The sequence below is a fragment of the Alligator mississippiensis genome, chromosome 7 (genome assembly GCF_030867095.1).
Source record: "Alligator mississippiensis isolate rAllMis1 chromosome 7, rAllMis1, whole genome shotgun sequence".
NCBI lineage: Eukaryota > Metazoa > Chordata > Crocodylia > Alligatoridae > Alligator > Alligator mississippiensis.
In genome coordinates, this window is record NC_081830.1 from 9491671 (window position 1) to 9505183 (window position 13513).

Genomic DNA, 13513 nt, shown 5'->3' on the forward strand with positions numbered 1-13513 from the left:
CCCTTGTCCCAGCTGGTTTGGGCCCATCAGTGCAGGCAGATAGCATATGTAGGATTATCTGCCAGCTCAAAATGATCTCAGACCACACTACCTGCTCACTTCAGGGGTGTGGGTGCATGTGTGGATATTGCAATTTCTCCCTCCTCAGCAGGCAGAAGCACAGCAAGAAGAGGAGCGGACTCAATGGATCCACTTTCCTCCGTACACTCTACCTCGGCCTCCTCAGCACTGGCACTGCTCCCTCTCCTTGCTGCCTGTACTAGTGGAAGCCTCATGCCTGCTTGTTGTAGCAAAGAGGCTGCATCTCAGTTTGGTGGTGGTGGGGGGAACTTACAGCTCTCCCTCTACCCCCTTTTCCTCCCCTCCCTGAAGGCTTGCCAGCTGCCTTTCTAGCATACTTCATGGTGTGTTTCATAGTGTTTTGTCTTTGTCTTGGTGTGCTGGAAAATCTGTTTCTTCTAAGAGACAACCTCTTTTGAGTGCTCGCATTTTGTTTCAAAGCTGTTTTGATGCTTTTGGTTTCATTTTGATTTTGCTGTTTCGAGCTCAAAATGCATCGAAACACCTTCGAAATGAAACACTCAGTGACATTTCACACATCCCTACTACATATGGCCTTCCTTTTTGATGATAACGTTCTCTTTGGTGGTAGGAAAAGTATAATATATAAAAGCGGTCTGCCTCTGCCCCCCCTTATATTGAAGGCTATAACAATTCAATCTCAGTAAATCTGGCTGCGGATTAAGCTTTCCCATGTATTGCCTCCAACATTTAGTTTGATAAACATTAGGGGCACGTAAGCAATGCCAACCTGACTGGCAGGGGGCTAAAGAACCTGCCAGTCTGCAGCCAACCAGTGATGCATGTCAAGTTGGTTGGCTGGCAGCCAACAGGTTCTGGCCTCCGTTGGATCAGGTAAATGAGGGCATAAGGGCTATATAAATTATGGAGTACCCAGGAGGAGGGGCAGTAGCCATGATGAAAACTCAGAGAGAAGAGCTGGACCATCTGAAACTTGCTCTCTCTCTTGAAACTCATGATCAATGAACTAACTGCCTGCCTCCAGAGGGATTCTCCAACTGCCTCTGGATGATACTTGTGAGTAAGCTACCTGAGATCTAACTAGATATATAGCTTGCAGCAACTCAGATGTGTGATCAAAGGCTACCCAGACATCCTGTTTTCTCTATGGGATTTCTCTGATATTGCTCTACCCCAGAGGCAGGCAATTATTTTAGGCAGAGGGCCACTTACTGAGTGTTGGCAAGCCATCAAGGGCTGCATGACAGGCAGCCCAGGGCAGATAAATATTAATTTTCTAAAGGCTACTAGGCCTGTGTTTCCCAGGGGGCACAGTGCTAGGATCAGGCCAGGCCCTGGGTGGTGGCAGCGCTGCTGCCAGGTTAGCGGATGTGCTGCGGGAAGGGCAGTGGCCAGACATGAGGCACTGGGAGCCTGGAACGTGGTCAGGTGCTGTGAGGTGGGTGTCTCAGCACAGAAGCACCTCCTACTGGCCAACCAGACACTTGTCTAATGGTTACAAGGTATTAGCCCTGAATGATAGTTGGAAGAAATAGATGTTACTAAGGCTGCTTACAGACATTCGAAAAACAACCAACCAAACAGAAAATACACTTCAGTGGAAGAAGCAGTGCATTAGTTCAACCCTGTTCCTCATTGTCTATATAGATTATGAGCTTCAGTGGGGCTCTTTTTGGTAGCTGATTCAATCAGGTATTAGATAAAAGCATAAAAAAAGTCCCACTAGTGCCTGATGTATACAGATTGAGGATGAGCAGGGTCCAACTATGTGATGCCTCTTCTGGGCAGAGCTGGGATTGGGACTAGGAAAGTAGGGGTGCAGCATGCTGTCTGTAGCCATGGTGAGCCCCTCAGGCTACCTCATGGAAGTGAGGATTGCCCTACAGTGTCCCAAGGAGAAATGAGGGGCCCCTTATAATACAGGAGTACCCACAACACACTCTCTAGCAGCTCCCTGTACCTCCCCACCCTGCACTGCCTGCTTCCTGTGCTGCGTGCCTGCTGCAGGCTTCTGGTGGGGGTGGGGAGAGGCTACCTGCCATGGCATGGACTCCTGGGGGGTGGGGGGACCCAGGCCCTCCACATCTGTACTTGAGGTAGTGGGTGCATGCTGCCAATGGTCGACTAACACCCTGCAGCGCTCCCCTGGCACTTCTGTAGCTCAGCATGTGTGACCCTGCACTGTAAAGAACAACAAACCTCTGCAGCAAGCTGCACTGCAAGCTCCATGCTGCCCTGGTGAGGCAGTCCCTGCATGTGTGGCTGCAGTGCGGATAGCAGTACAGGGTTGTGTGCAGGGGACGCAGGCAGTGTGGAGCTTGCATTGGCAGGCAGCTTCCTCATGGCTCCACTGTTCTCTGCAGCACCAGGTTGCACACGTTGGGCTGCAGAGTCCCGGGGGACAGCAGCAGGGTGGGGAGCACAAGCCTGAAGTGGGCAGCGTGCAGCCCCTATCCCATGCACAGATCTGATAGGCACGGGTCCCCCTGCCCCTTGGGAGTGCACACAGAAATGAGGAGCATCCCCCCACACCCAAGTCTGCAGTGAGGAGACCACAGATCTGGGGGACATTAGTCCTGCTGGCCCTTGGGAGTGCACACAGTGGTGGGGAGTTGGCTCTGCCCCTGCCTGACCCCTGAAGGAGCTGCCCACAGCCCTGTACCACTCCCTGCTGTGGCCCTGTGGCCGTGCAATTGCAGCCCTGGATCCCAAGCCCCAGGCACTGCCCAGCTGGGCAGCATTCCCACATGCAGCTCCAGCCCCAGGTCCGGCTTCAGCCCTGCTCAGTGCTTTCCCTCCCTCCCTCCCTCCCTATTGGGGCCTCAATCCCCCTGCCACAAATTACCTCATAGAGCTTTTCTCAAAGCTGCCTGGTGGACACAGGCATATACACCACATGGCCCTCCTGCCTCACTGCCCTCCTCCTGCTCCCTCCCTGCCCCTTGCAGGCTGGAACTCTGCCAGCCTGCAGAGGGCTCATTTCAAAACTGCTGGGTGGGCTACACCAGCAGGGAGAGGGGGGAGCTGGCCCAGCTCCATAGAGGCCCTACCAGCCTGGACCCTGTACTCCTCCTGCCCTGCTGTGGGCTCCACCGGTGCTGGCCCTGGGACACTGGTGTGGGCTCTGTGCACCTGCTCACTCCCTCTGCTCACTCCCAGTGGCCCCCCAGCCCTGCGGTACAGTCGGGAGGCAGCGAACAGCCCCGACCCCCTGCTGTGCGGCAGGGAATGAGCTGGTGCTGAGTGCAGGGAAAAGCAGCCCCTCCCCTACCCCGTGCCTGGCACTCCCTGCTACAGCTGGTCGCAGCCCACATGGGGCTGTCCCAAGCAGGCACAGGCGGGACCAGGGTGGAAAGGCAGCAGATGTTTGCAGCTGGCCCAGGTTCTGGGTAGCTGCTGACAGCTACAGACCCCAGGCTGGGGGGCTGGGGCTTTGGGTGCAGGGCAAGAGGCAAGAGGGCTGGGGGAGCAAAGGGCACAAGTCAGACATCCTGCCATGTACCCCCTGCCCTCATTTTGTTTTGAGCAGGCAAAGGCAGCCGCACACGGGCTGTGATCAGCTGCAGCGTGGGATGCCAGCCACAAAGCAGGCAAGGGGCCACTTTTCCCTCCTATGCTGAGCACCAACTTGTAACCTGGTCCCGATGCCAGCCTGGGCCCCGTGCAGCTCTGGGCTCACCCATGAGGGATGCACATGGTGGCAGCAGCCGTGGCCCCCCCGCTTCCCGCTTCCCGCACTGCGAAGTGTTTGCAGCCACTGCCTCTGGGCTGCCCAGTGCACAAGCTCTTGGTGGGCAGCAGCAGCCAACCCTGCTCGGCGTGGTGAGCGGGGGTGCTGCAGCTGCTGCCACTGCGAAGCAGCTCCAATGGGCAAGACCGGAGCCAACTAGGGGCCCAGGCTGGCAGCAGAACTGGGTTACAAGGTGGTGATGAGCACTGGGTGGGAGGAAAAGGTTCCTCACGTGACCCATGGCCGGGGTCCCATGCTGCAGCCGTTGGCACCCTGCCTGGGGCTTCCTGTGCCTGCTCAGGACAGCCCTGTATGGGCTGCAAGCAGCTGCAGTAGGGAGTGTTGGGCACAGGGCAGGGGAAGAGTCGCTTTTCCCTGTGCTTCACACCAGCTCCTTCCCTGCCCCACCCCCTATTACCTGATTTTCTGGCACAGGACAGCCACGTGGTCCCAGGCCAAAAGCCCCTCCTGGGGCTTCCAGCTGGGGGATGGGGTGGGGACAGGCAGGCCTTGCTGTTGCGGGAGCCCGCCAGGCTTCCTCTGGGTCCTACTGCCCCTGATTCCTGTCATTTTTGACAGGAACCAAGGACAAAGAAATATTAATTTTCAAAAATTTTGGGGGCCTCATGGGCCATACTTTGTCCACCCCTGAGCTAGATGCACAATAGGTCAACTGGAAACACTCCCTGTAAGGGTTAAATTCAATGGTTGTGAATAAGCTATTTGGATTTAAAAGTCTAATTCTGTCTGTGTCTACTTTTAAGCATCTGAATGTGCGAGCCGGGGAGCGGTCTGAGGCCCTTTTTTCGTGCGGTGGGCTGTGGCCAGCAGCCCGGACACGCCGGGTCGGGGAAGACAGGCGGCACACTAGAATTAGGCACAGACGCTTAACAGTTGTTTAAGATTGTTTACTTACACCAAAGATGGTCACGGTGTAGGCTGGAAAGACTTCCAGGCAAAGCTTCTCTTAAGTCCCAGTTTAAGGACTCTGACAGAGCTCTGGATACACTCACACGAAGTTTGCTAGGCTCCGTGGAACTTGCGTGCAGGGAAGGGTACGTTGAGGGATCGTTCGGCGTTGGGGAGAGGCGAGAGGCTGATCAGACCCCTATAGCCTTCTTAAGGTACACGCTGGGTCCAATAGGCTCCGCAGCGCTTAGAGATCTTCACAAGATGTGAAGTTCTCCTCCTCCTGATAGTCGTGGAGTCCTCCAACTTGGGCGGAAACCGCTCAAGCCTCTTACACAGCTAGCAAGCCAATTGCTAGCCGCCACGTGGGAATAATTTAGAACTGGCCAATAGCGGGACACAAATTTGCTTGCGGGTGGTGGGAACTCCTTTGCACTGTGCATTTCCTCTCTGCAGCTCAGAAATGCACCCTGCAAGGAAAGCTACGAGTGGCGGGAAATGATTTAGCAGTGCCGAAGCACACACAAACAAAAATCACACCCTTGGGTTGTGACACTGAACTCTTTTCTGAATTTCACTTCTATTTGCCCTACCACAGCATTATTGAAGACAGTGGTAACAGACTGGGCCAACACTAAATGTTTCAGATGCCTTTCCATAACAGCAACAAAACAACGCTGTATAAATCTCATTTCTTTCTTTGGAGAAACATTAAAGTAAGTAGGATCAGAATCTGGTTCATTGACATTAAAGGGGGTCCTAGGGGCAATTATTTTCACTGAACCCAATAAATCCCTTTATGATTTACAGAAATTAGGCACAGAATAGTGCAAACATTTTCAAGGTAAGGCCACTCAGAAAAGTATGGAGCTTTCCAAAGAAAAGTTTGAGCAGACAACTTTGTCTTTAAGAAAAATGAAATTCAGAAAGCAAATTTTGAGCCCTGGATAACTAAATGCTGAAAATACTTTGGTGCAAACAGAAACATTTATGGCAGAGAACTGCAATGTTTTTACCAGAACTTGTTAAATTTTGCTTCTTAATTCTTTTCAAAACAAAGGCTTTTTCTCAGCAGTTTGGCTTCATTTAACACCAAATTAACTATTGAAAAAAGATTCCATAGGCGTTTTTTAATGAGCTCTGGTTGAGGTTTTGCTTGGAAATATACCTGAATATTAAGGCCTACATTATCTAAAACATTGAGACAAAGAGAGAGAGACACAGGGAGATGCAAACAGAGAGAAATCCAGAGGAGGGAGGGGGGGCAGGGGGCGGGGATTGCCTTCCAAGAGCCAGTACATGAGAGTATCAGTCCCAGTGGAAGAACAAAAGAACTTATATACTCATAATTCAAGGTGTGGCTTCTTTATTCACTCAGTACACTCTTCTCTGAAGCACAGGTGAGTTTTAAAACATGATTATGATAGAAGGTTTTCAATATGTAATCTAGTTTTTATCTAAATGTTATTGTTGCACAGTAGTCCAACTTCTGCAGTCAATTCCATCAGGTCTATGTAAATTCAGGCCAGGTAAAAAATGTTCCCTTCAGTGAAATGAGTACAGAAATTGGATGTAAAATTATTTCACAGCTATTTAGTATTAGTAAAAATGAATGCAAAGGTGGCAAGCTAAAGAAGAAAGCTGGACATCCTGGTGAGCGTTGTTTTGTTTAAAATGTGATTTCTGTGGACTAGTATCATGAATTCCCATTCAGGGGTGACCTCTTCAATCTTATGTATGGGAGCTATGGAACAATCACCGCTGAATTTAGGCTAGTTCTATGTCAGGAGAAAGTAGGGAACTCATGATTACAAACTCCTTTAATGAGTGCTGCAGGAAAATGATAGATAAATGGATAGCTTAAATTCACACACTCAGTCAGGCTTTCAGTCTCATACATGAAAACTAGTAGGGATCTTGTTATGGACAAATAAATGTCACTGAATTAAAGCTGGATAATGTAGAAGAAGATAAGGCATATTAAACTACAGTATGGGATCATAATTTCCTGTTGTTCTGAATTGGCAGGGTTAACTGAACAGAAACTGCTGCTGTAATGCTGCCTAACATTTCAAAATACTTTGAGTATATGATCTTTGCAGCTTTTTGGTGAGGCTATGCAGGGCCTTGGCTTTGGGTGCACTGGGTGTGAATGGCTTGTTTCTGTTCTTGTTGAATAGCAGTAAGTCTTTGGAGTTTCTCTTTGTATTCAGGATTTATGTCCCCCTAACTATAAACCCATACGAAATATAACCTGGAGTTAAAAACCACAGATACACATAGTTATGAAAAGTTGCAGAAACAGGCCCAGTGTGGTAGATAGGTGCATTATTTGTTTTCCCCTAATTCATCTAGTAAAATAATAAAAGCATGACTTTCTTGTTTTTCCAGATGGGAAATACAAGGGGGGCAGTGGCAAGTGGGAACCGCACGGCTGTGACACACTTTTTCTTCGAGCCTTTCTCCAATGTCTTAGAGGTCCAAGTTGCCCTTTTCTTTGTCGTATTGCTTATGTACCTTACCACATTGGGGGGAAACGTCCTCATCATCACGATCAGTGTCATTGACCCAGCCCTTCACTCCCCCATGTACTTCTTCCTGAGGAACTTGTCCTTTCTGGAAATCACTTACACCTCTTCCACCATTCCAGAATTCCTGGTGAACTCCTTTGCAAAAGACAAGGGCATCTCTTTTGTGGGTTGTGCCATGCAGATGTACTTTTTTGGCCTCCTGGGAATCACAGAATGCTGCCTGCTGACTGCTATGGCATATGACCGTTATGTGGCCGTTTGTCATCCTCTGAGGTACGCAACCATGATAAGCCACACCGTCTGCCTCCAGCTAGCAGGTGTGTGCTGGTTCTTGGGGGTGTTGGTGAGTGTATGGCAGACAACTTTCATATTCACTCTACCTTTCTGTGGCCCCAATATGATTAACCACTTTTTCTGTGACCTGCTCCCAGTACTGAAGTTGGCCTGTGTGGATACTTTCAGGAATGAAGTTTATATCTATATTGCTGCTGTTGTCTTCATCATGGCGCCTTTCTTACTTATACTCGTGTCCTATGCTGGGATCCTCCATACCATCTTCAGCATGCCTTCTGCTGAGGGCAGGAAAAAAACCTTTTCCACCTGCTTCTCCCACCTCCTTGTGGTCACTTTATTTTATGTTCCTGGCATACTGACCTATCTGATTCCCAAATCCATCCATTCTCACAATTCCAACAAATTCCTTTCTCTCTTCTACTCTGTGATGTCACCAATGATGAACCCTTTAATCTATAGCCTGAGGAATAAGGAGGTAAAGCAGGCCTTGAGAAGGCTGATATCAAGAAAAAGGTCCTTTTAATAACGTGATTATTGGAGTTTTTGATTATTGATTGTACAATCAATATATGTTTCTGAGTATTGAAAATGATGCATTTGGTATGCATTCAGGAAACAGTTAAGGAGGCTAGGATCTGGAACCAACTTCCAAGGGAAGTGGTGCTGGCTCCTACCCTGGGGGTCTTTAAGAAGTGGCTTGATGCCTACCTGGCTGGGGTCATTTGAGCCCAGTTTTCCTCCTGCCCAGGCAGGGGGTCGGACATGAATATCTGCAAGGTCCCTTCCCACCCTACTTCTATGATTCTATGAACAGGGTGGTAGGAAATAATGCCAAGAGCTGCACAATAGCCCAGAAAAGAGCTCCTCTGCAAATACCCAGAGGAATTTACTGTGATGAGCAGCCTCAGCCTTCTCATGTGTTCACTGGGCAATATTTTATAGAATGGACTCTCCTCCCAGTTTGGGGAGATCAAAAGGTACAAGGAGATCAAAGAGACAACCTCATTGGGGAAAGAGGACACTTTTTCTCGAAATGGAAATGACGGAGATTTGACAGAACTTCGACTTTCTGGTGGATGATTTGTTTCTAAAAAATTTGTAACCCAAATCTTTCGTGTCACGGGCATCAGGTTTTATTGTCTGATGCTTTAATATATATATTTTTTTTCCTTGTATTAACCTTTTCCCATGTTGTGTTCAAGAAAGCTGCCCTTGGCCACAGCTGTCCAGGCTCCAAGTGTCAGAAGAGAGGACGTGCAGGTTAAATCAGAACAATCATATGGTACCTGTATCTGTGGAGGGAGTCTGACAGCGGGTGAATTGTGTTTTGGAGTATTTTTCAGTTTTGGACAGAGGTGCAGGTTTCACACTTAAGATCTGTCTGGGATTCACTTCAAAGAAATCAGAAGAAAGGACCTGATTTAGATCTGAATGGAACATTTTCCTTTACTTTCCTCTCACTGCCTCCTTTTTTTTCCTTTCTCCTCCCATTCTGCCTCTCTATCCTTGACCCTTTTCCTTCTGTTTTACTTGTTGCCTGTTCTCTCTTAATTTTCATTTTTCTACCTTCCCCAGTTTCCTATTTCTTTTGTTCTCTTTCCTCCTTTTCTAGACTGACACCAAAGTGATTAAACGACTGTTTCCCTTCACATTTTATTTTACTAGATTATTTTTCCCTTTGCTACCCAGCTGTAGTTGTTTTCCTTTCTAAGCACATACTCTTTTTTCACTGTATAGAAGAATGAGAACACCAATAGTGTTAATAATTTTATTACTGCCCTGATTAAAATATTTATTCCATGTTTATCTTTTTTTCAATTAAAAATGCAAGAATACTGCCTTTTTAATGACATTGTCCTCTTTTTTGTTAGGAAACATATAATGAAGAAAAGGGGAACTGCCTCTACCTCCCCCTCCCGAATGTGGGCTAGAAAAAATCATTTATTTTTAGTAAGTCAGGTTATGTATTCAGCTCTGCCATGTGTTGCCCAAAGAATTGGGTTCCAAAACACTGGAGCCATCTAAGCTACTCACCTTGGTTACATATATTTTCCTGCATTCAGTAAGAACAGTGATGCTGGGACCAGTTTGACTTTCAGGCTAAAGGCTAAATTTGAATCTATTCAGTCTTAACAGGTTAGTCTAAACTGTGTAGATTGAACCGATAAGAAAGTGAAAAGACATTCATTCACTTTTATTTCTGGAAATGTAGCTATATAACTGCAGTGGCTCAGGCCAGAAAACGGCAGGGGGGGCACTAAAACATACCTCCCTGCTTGGCTGGGATAGACAGCTTGGGAGAAACCTAGCTCACCCCCTGCCAGGGAGGGCGGGGTGGGTAAGAGGCATTGTTGCAGGAGTGCTGCAGAGCATTTGGAGATGCTGGGGGCCTGTGATTTAAACTGAATCTGGACGGGATCTGGGACAGAAGTTCAATAAAACAGTTTAACCTAAACCAGTTAAGTCTGATACTACATCCATCCACGTTTATCTTAAACTGTTTTTAGCCATTTTGAAAGCTGTTTATGTGCCCTGAACTTCTGTTCCATTACAGATTTGAACTGGTTTTGGACCACTTAAGGTGGTTTATGTGTAATTTCTGTCCCTTGCCAGGGACTGGGGATTGGTCCACAACTCCATGATAAAATGCCAAAATGACCCTAAGGGAGTCACATTACTCTCTGTAGGCCCTGTCCAAAACAATATGTTGGCATATAAAAATCTATCCTAGTAACTTTAGGCAACTAAATCCAAAATTGGAATCCCACCCTGCTAGCATGTATTTCTGCTTCTATGCATGTCAGTGTGACAAGGGCAAGTTCCAGGCCCGATATTAGCTCCGGCCCGCCCCAATCTCTGAGCAAACCTCCTGCCTTTCTTGCCTTCCATGTCTTGTTACAAAATTCAGATGTTAAATAGGTGGAAGGCTGCCCTTCAAATTCCCCAGTTCATAGATTCATAGATTCATAGATGCTAGGGTCAGAAGGGACCTCAATAGATCATCGAGTCCGACCCCCTGCATAGGCAGGAAAGAGTGCTGGGTTCAGATGACCCCAGCTAGATACTCATCTAACCTCCTCTTGAAGACCCCACAGGGTAGGGGAGAGCACCACCTCCCTTGGGAGCCCGTTCCAGACCTTGGCCACTCGAACTGTGAAGAAGTTCTTCCTAATGTCCAATCTAAATCTGCTCTCTGCTAGCTTGTGGCCATTATTTCTTGTAACCCCCGGGGGCGCCTTGGTGAATAAATACTCACCAATTCCCTTCTGTGCCCCCGTGATGAACTTATAGGCAGCCACAAGGTCGCCTCTCAACCTTCTCTTGCGGAGGCTGAAGAGGTCCAGGTGCCCCAGTCTCTCCTCATAGGGCTTGGTCTGTAGGCCCTTAACCATACGAGTGGCCCTTCTCTGGACCCTCTCCAGGTTATCCACATCCCTCTTGAAGTGTGGCACCCAAAACTGCACGCAATACTCCAACTGCGGTCTGACCAGCGCCCGATAGAGGGCAAATATCACCTCCTTGGATCTGTTCGTCATGCATCTGCTGATGCACCATAAAGTGCCATTAGCTTTTCTGATGGCTTTGTCGCACTGCCGACTCATGTTCATCTTGGAGTCCCCTAGGACTCCAAGATCCCTTTCCACTTCCGTGCCACCCAGCAGGTCATTCCCTAGGCTGTAGGTGTGCTGGACATTTTTCCTCCCTAGGTGCAGCACCTTTGCATTTCTCCTCCTTGTTGAATTGCATTCTGTTGTTTTCAGCCCTTATGTCCAACCTGTCCAGGTCTGCTTGGAGCTGTTCCCTGCCCTCCGGCGTGTCCACTTCTCCCCACAGTTTTGTGTCATCCGCAGTCTTGGACACAGTACACTTCACTCCCTCATCCAAGTCGCTGATGAAGATATTGAAGAGTATCGGTCCAAGGACCAAGCCCTGCACGACCCCACTGCCCACATCATTCCAGGTCAATACTGACCCATCCACTACGACTCTCTGGGTGCGACCCTCTAGCCAATTCGCCACCCACCGGAATGAGGAACTGTTTACATGCTCCAGCTACCCCTTACATGCCCAATGTCTCGCAGATGTCCCTGCCAGTGGTTTCCACTGAGCCTTTAAACACACAAACAGGTACACACAAACAAACACATAATGGACTCCAAGCCCTTGACCTCCTCACTGGGGCTCCACTGGGGTAATCCATCCCTTGGTACTCAAGTGGCCAGGCCGTGCCTAACCCTAGGGTCCTACACCACCACAGTGCCCCCTCACTGAGGTTCTACTGGGTCATCCAACCCTTAGGGCTCAGGTGGCTGCAGCCCTGCCTGGCTCCAGAGTCTGAAACCTCCACACTGCCCCCTCACTGGGGCTCCACACACCGCTCCTCATTGGGGCCCCACTGGGGTCTGCCAACTCATCCAACTAAGGTGGTCATAGCTCTGCCTGGCCCTCTACCCTTGCACCCTGTAAGGCTCAGGTGGCCACAGCCATGCCTGGCCCCCTCACAGGGCCTCTGCGACCACAAGACTCACAAAGAGCCTAGGTACTGCTCCAGGTCACTCCTCCAACCTGGGCCCTGCCTCAGGACTCCTGTGAGCTGGGGCTCCCTTTGTGCAGATCGAACCCCCCAGGGATGTAGGGACTGGGGTTAGGAGGTGCCCCATACTTTCCTTTCACCAGGGAGGTAACTGGCCTGGCCTTTCTGGGGAGCTACCCTGCCACAGGTAGCTACACCAGGCCACCCTTCCCTAGCAGGTTGAAGTTTCAGTTCATGCCCAGGACCAAGAGCCTCCCAGCCTTCCCCATAGCTCCTACCCTTACCTCCAGGTATTCTGGGAGGAACACAGACTAATCTTGCCTCCTTGGCTGTTCAACCCGGACTGCTGCCTTTCTGGCCTGTGTTTGAAAATGGCCACTGCAATCAGGCACCTGGCAGCTGCGTGCTGCAGCCCTTAAAGTGACAGAGAATTAAAGCTGCTTTGTCAGTCAGAAATGCTCTAGCTGGAACAGCTAAGCTCCTGGATTCCACTAAAAAGTGTTTAGATCATGAAAGTAAGAAAAGCAGTACCTACATCCCATACACAACCTAATCCAGTGGTTCTCAACTGTGTTGCCATAAGAACCTCTTAGTAACATCCCCAGGTTAAAGTGTCCCACACACCTGGTGCACAGACAGACTGGGAGGGGCTGTGTCCCTAATGTGCACTTCTTTCTCCATTAAGGTTATTTGATAAGCCTAAAACAAGCAGGAGTGTAGACCTCCATGACTGGAACCCACAACATGTGTTCTGGGAACAGAGGCATGTGATGCAGGTGGAACTGCCTTGAGTACCTCTCTTTCCAGAAAGAGTGTGAGGGTCTGGACCAGAAAGGGCTGTGGGGCGACGAGGCACATGTTCCAACTTTAGGCTTAATGCAGGCAGGAACATATGTTTCTCCCACAGCCCTTCCTGATCTGGCTGTGCACCAGGTCCATGGGAAGCTCTCACCTGATGGCAGTGGTGAAAGGAGCACTTTGGTTGAGAAATGGTGATATAAGCTGCAGCAACACAACAGTGGTTCTAAACTGGAATGCTGAAAAATTCAAAAAAATTATGAAGGGGAGCCCCAGCTATAAAAAAATTGAGAAGCACTGGTTTAATTAGCTGAGCATACTTCCAGTGTATGAAACCCACAATGCCAATAGCAGCACCTACCAGGAAAGGCCTTTTGGCCACATCATTTTAGAGTAATTTAAATGAAGTTAAACTCAAAAAATACAGACATGCAAGCCTTTTAACTTGGTTTAAAAGTATCTGTAATGATTCAAAACTGTAGCTGGAAAATCAAGTCCTATCTAAAACTGGTACACTTTGAACAGGCAGTGTTATGTGTGTACATGACTCCGTCTGTGACATGAGTCTGCTCAGTTCAAGCATCCCACTTTGAATTGTTCCTGACCCCACTCCCTCCACACCTTGTGTAACTGGCCACTATGGTACACAGCCATTGTCTGCTGTCTTCTCTTTTT

General features: G+C 48.8%; 1 protein-coding gene across 1 annotated transcript; it reads left to right on the forward strand.

The window, feature by feature from the left end:
- Positions 1–7051: 7051 nt before the first annotated feature.
- Positions 7052–8029, forward strand: LOC106738585 (olfactory receptor 10A4-like). Its single transcript, XM_014594828.2, has one exon. The coding sequence runs from the start codon at positions 7052–7054 to the stop codon at positions 8027–8029; it is 978 nt and encodes a 325-aa protein (XP_014450314.2).
- The last annotated feature ends 5484 nt before the right edge of the window (positions 8030–13513 follow it).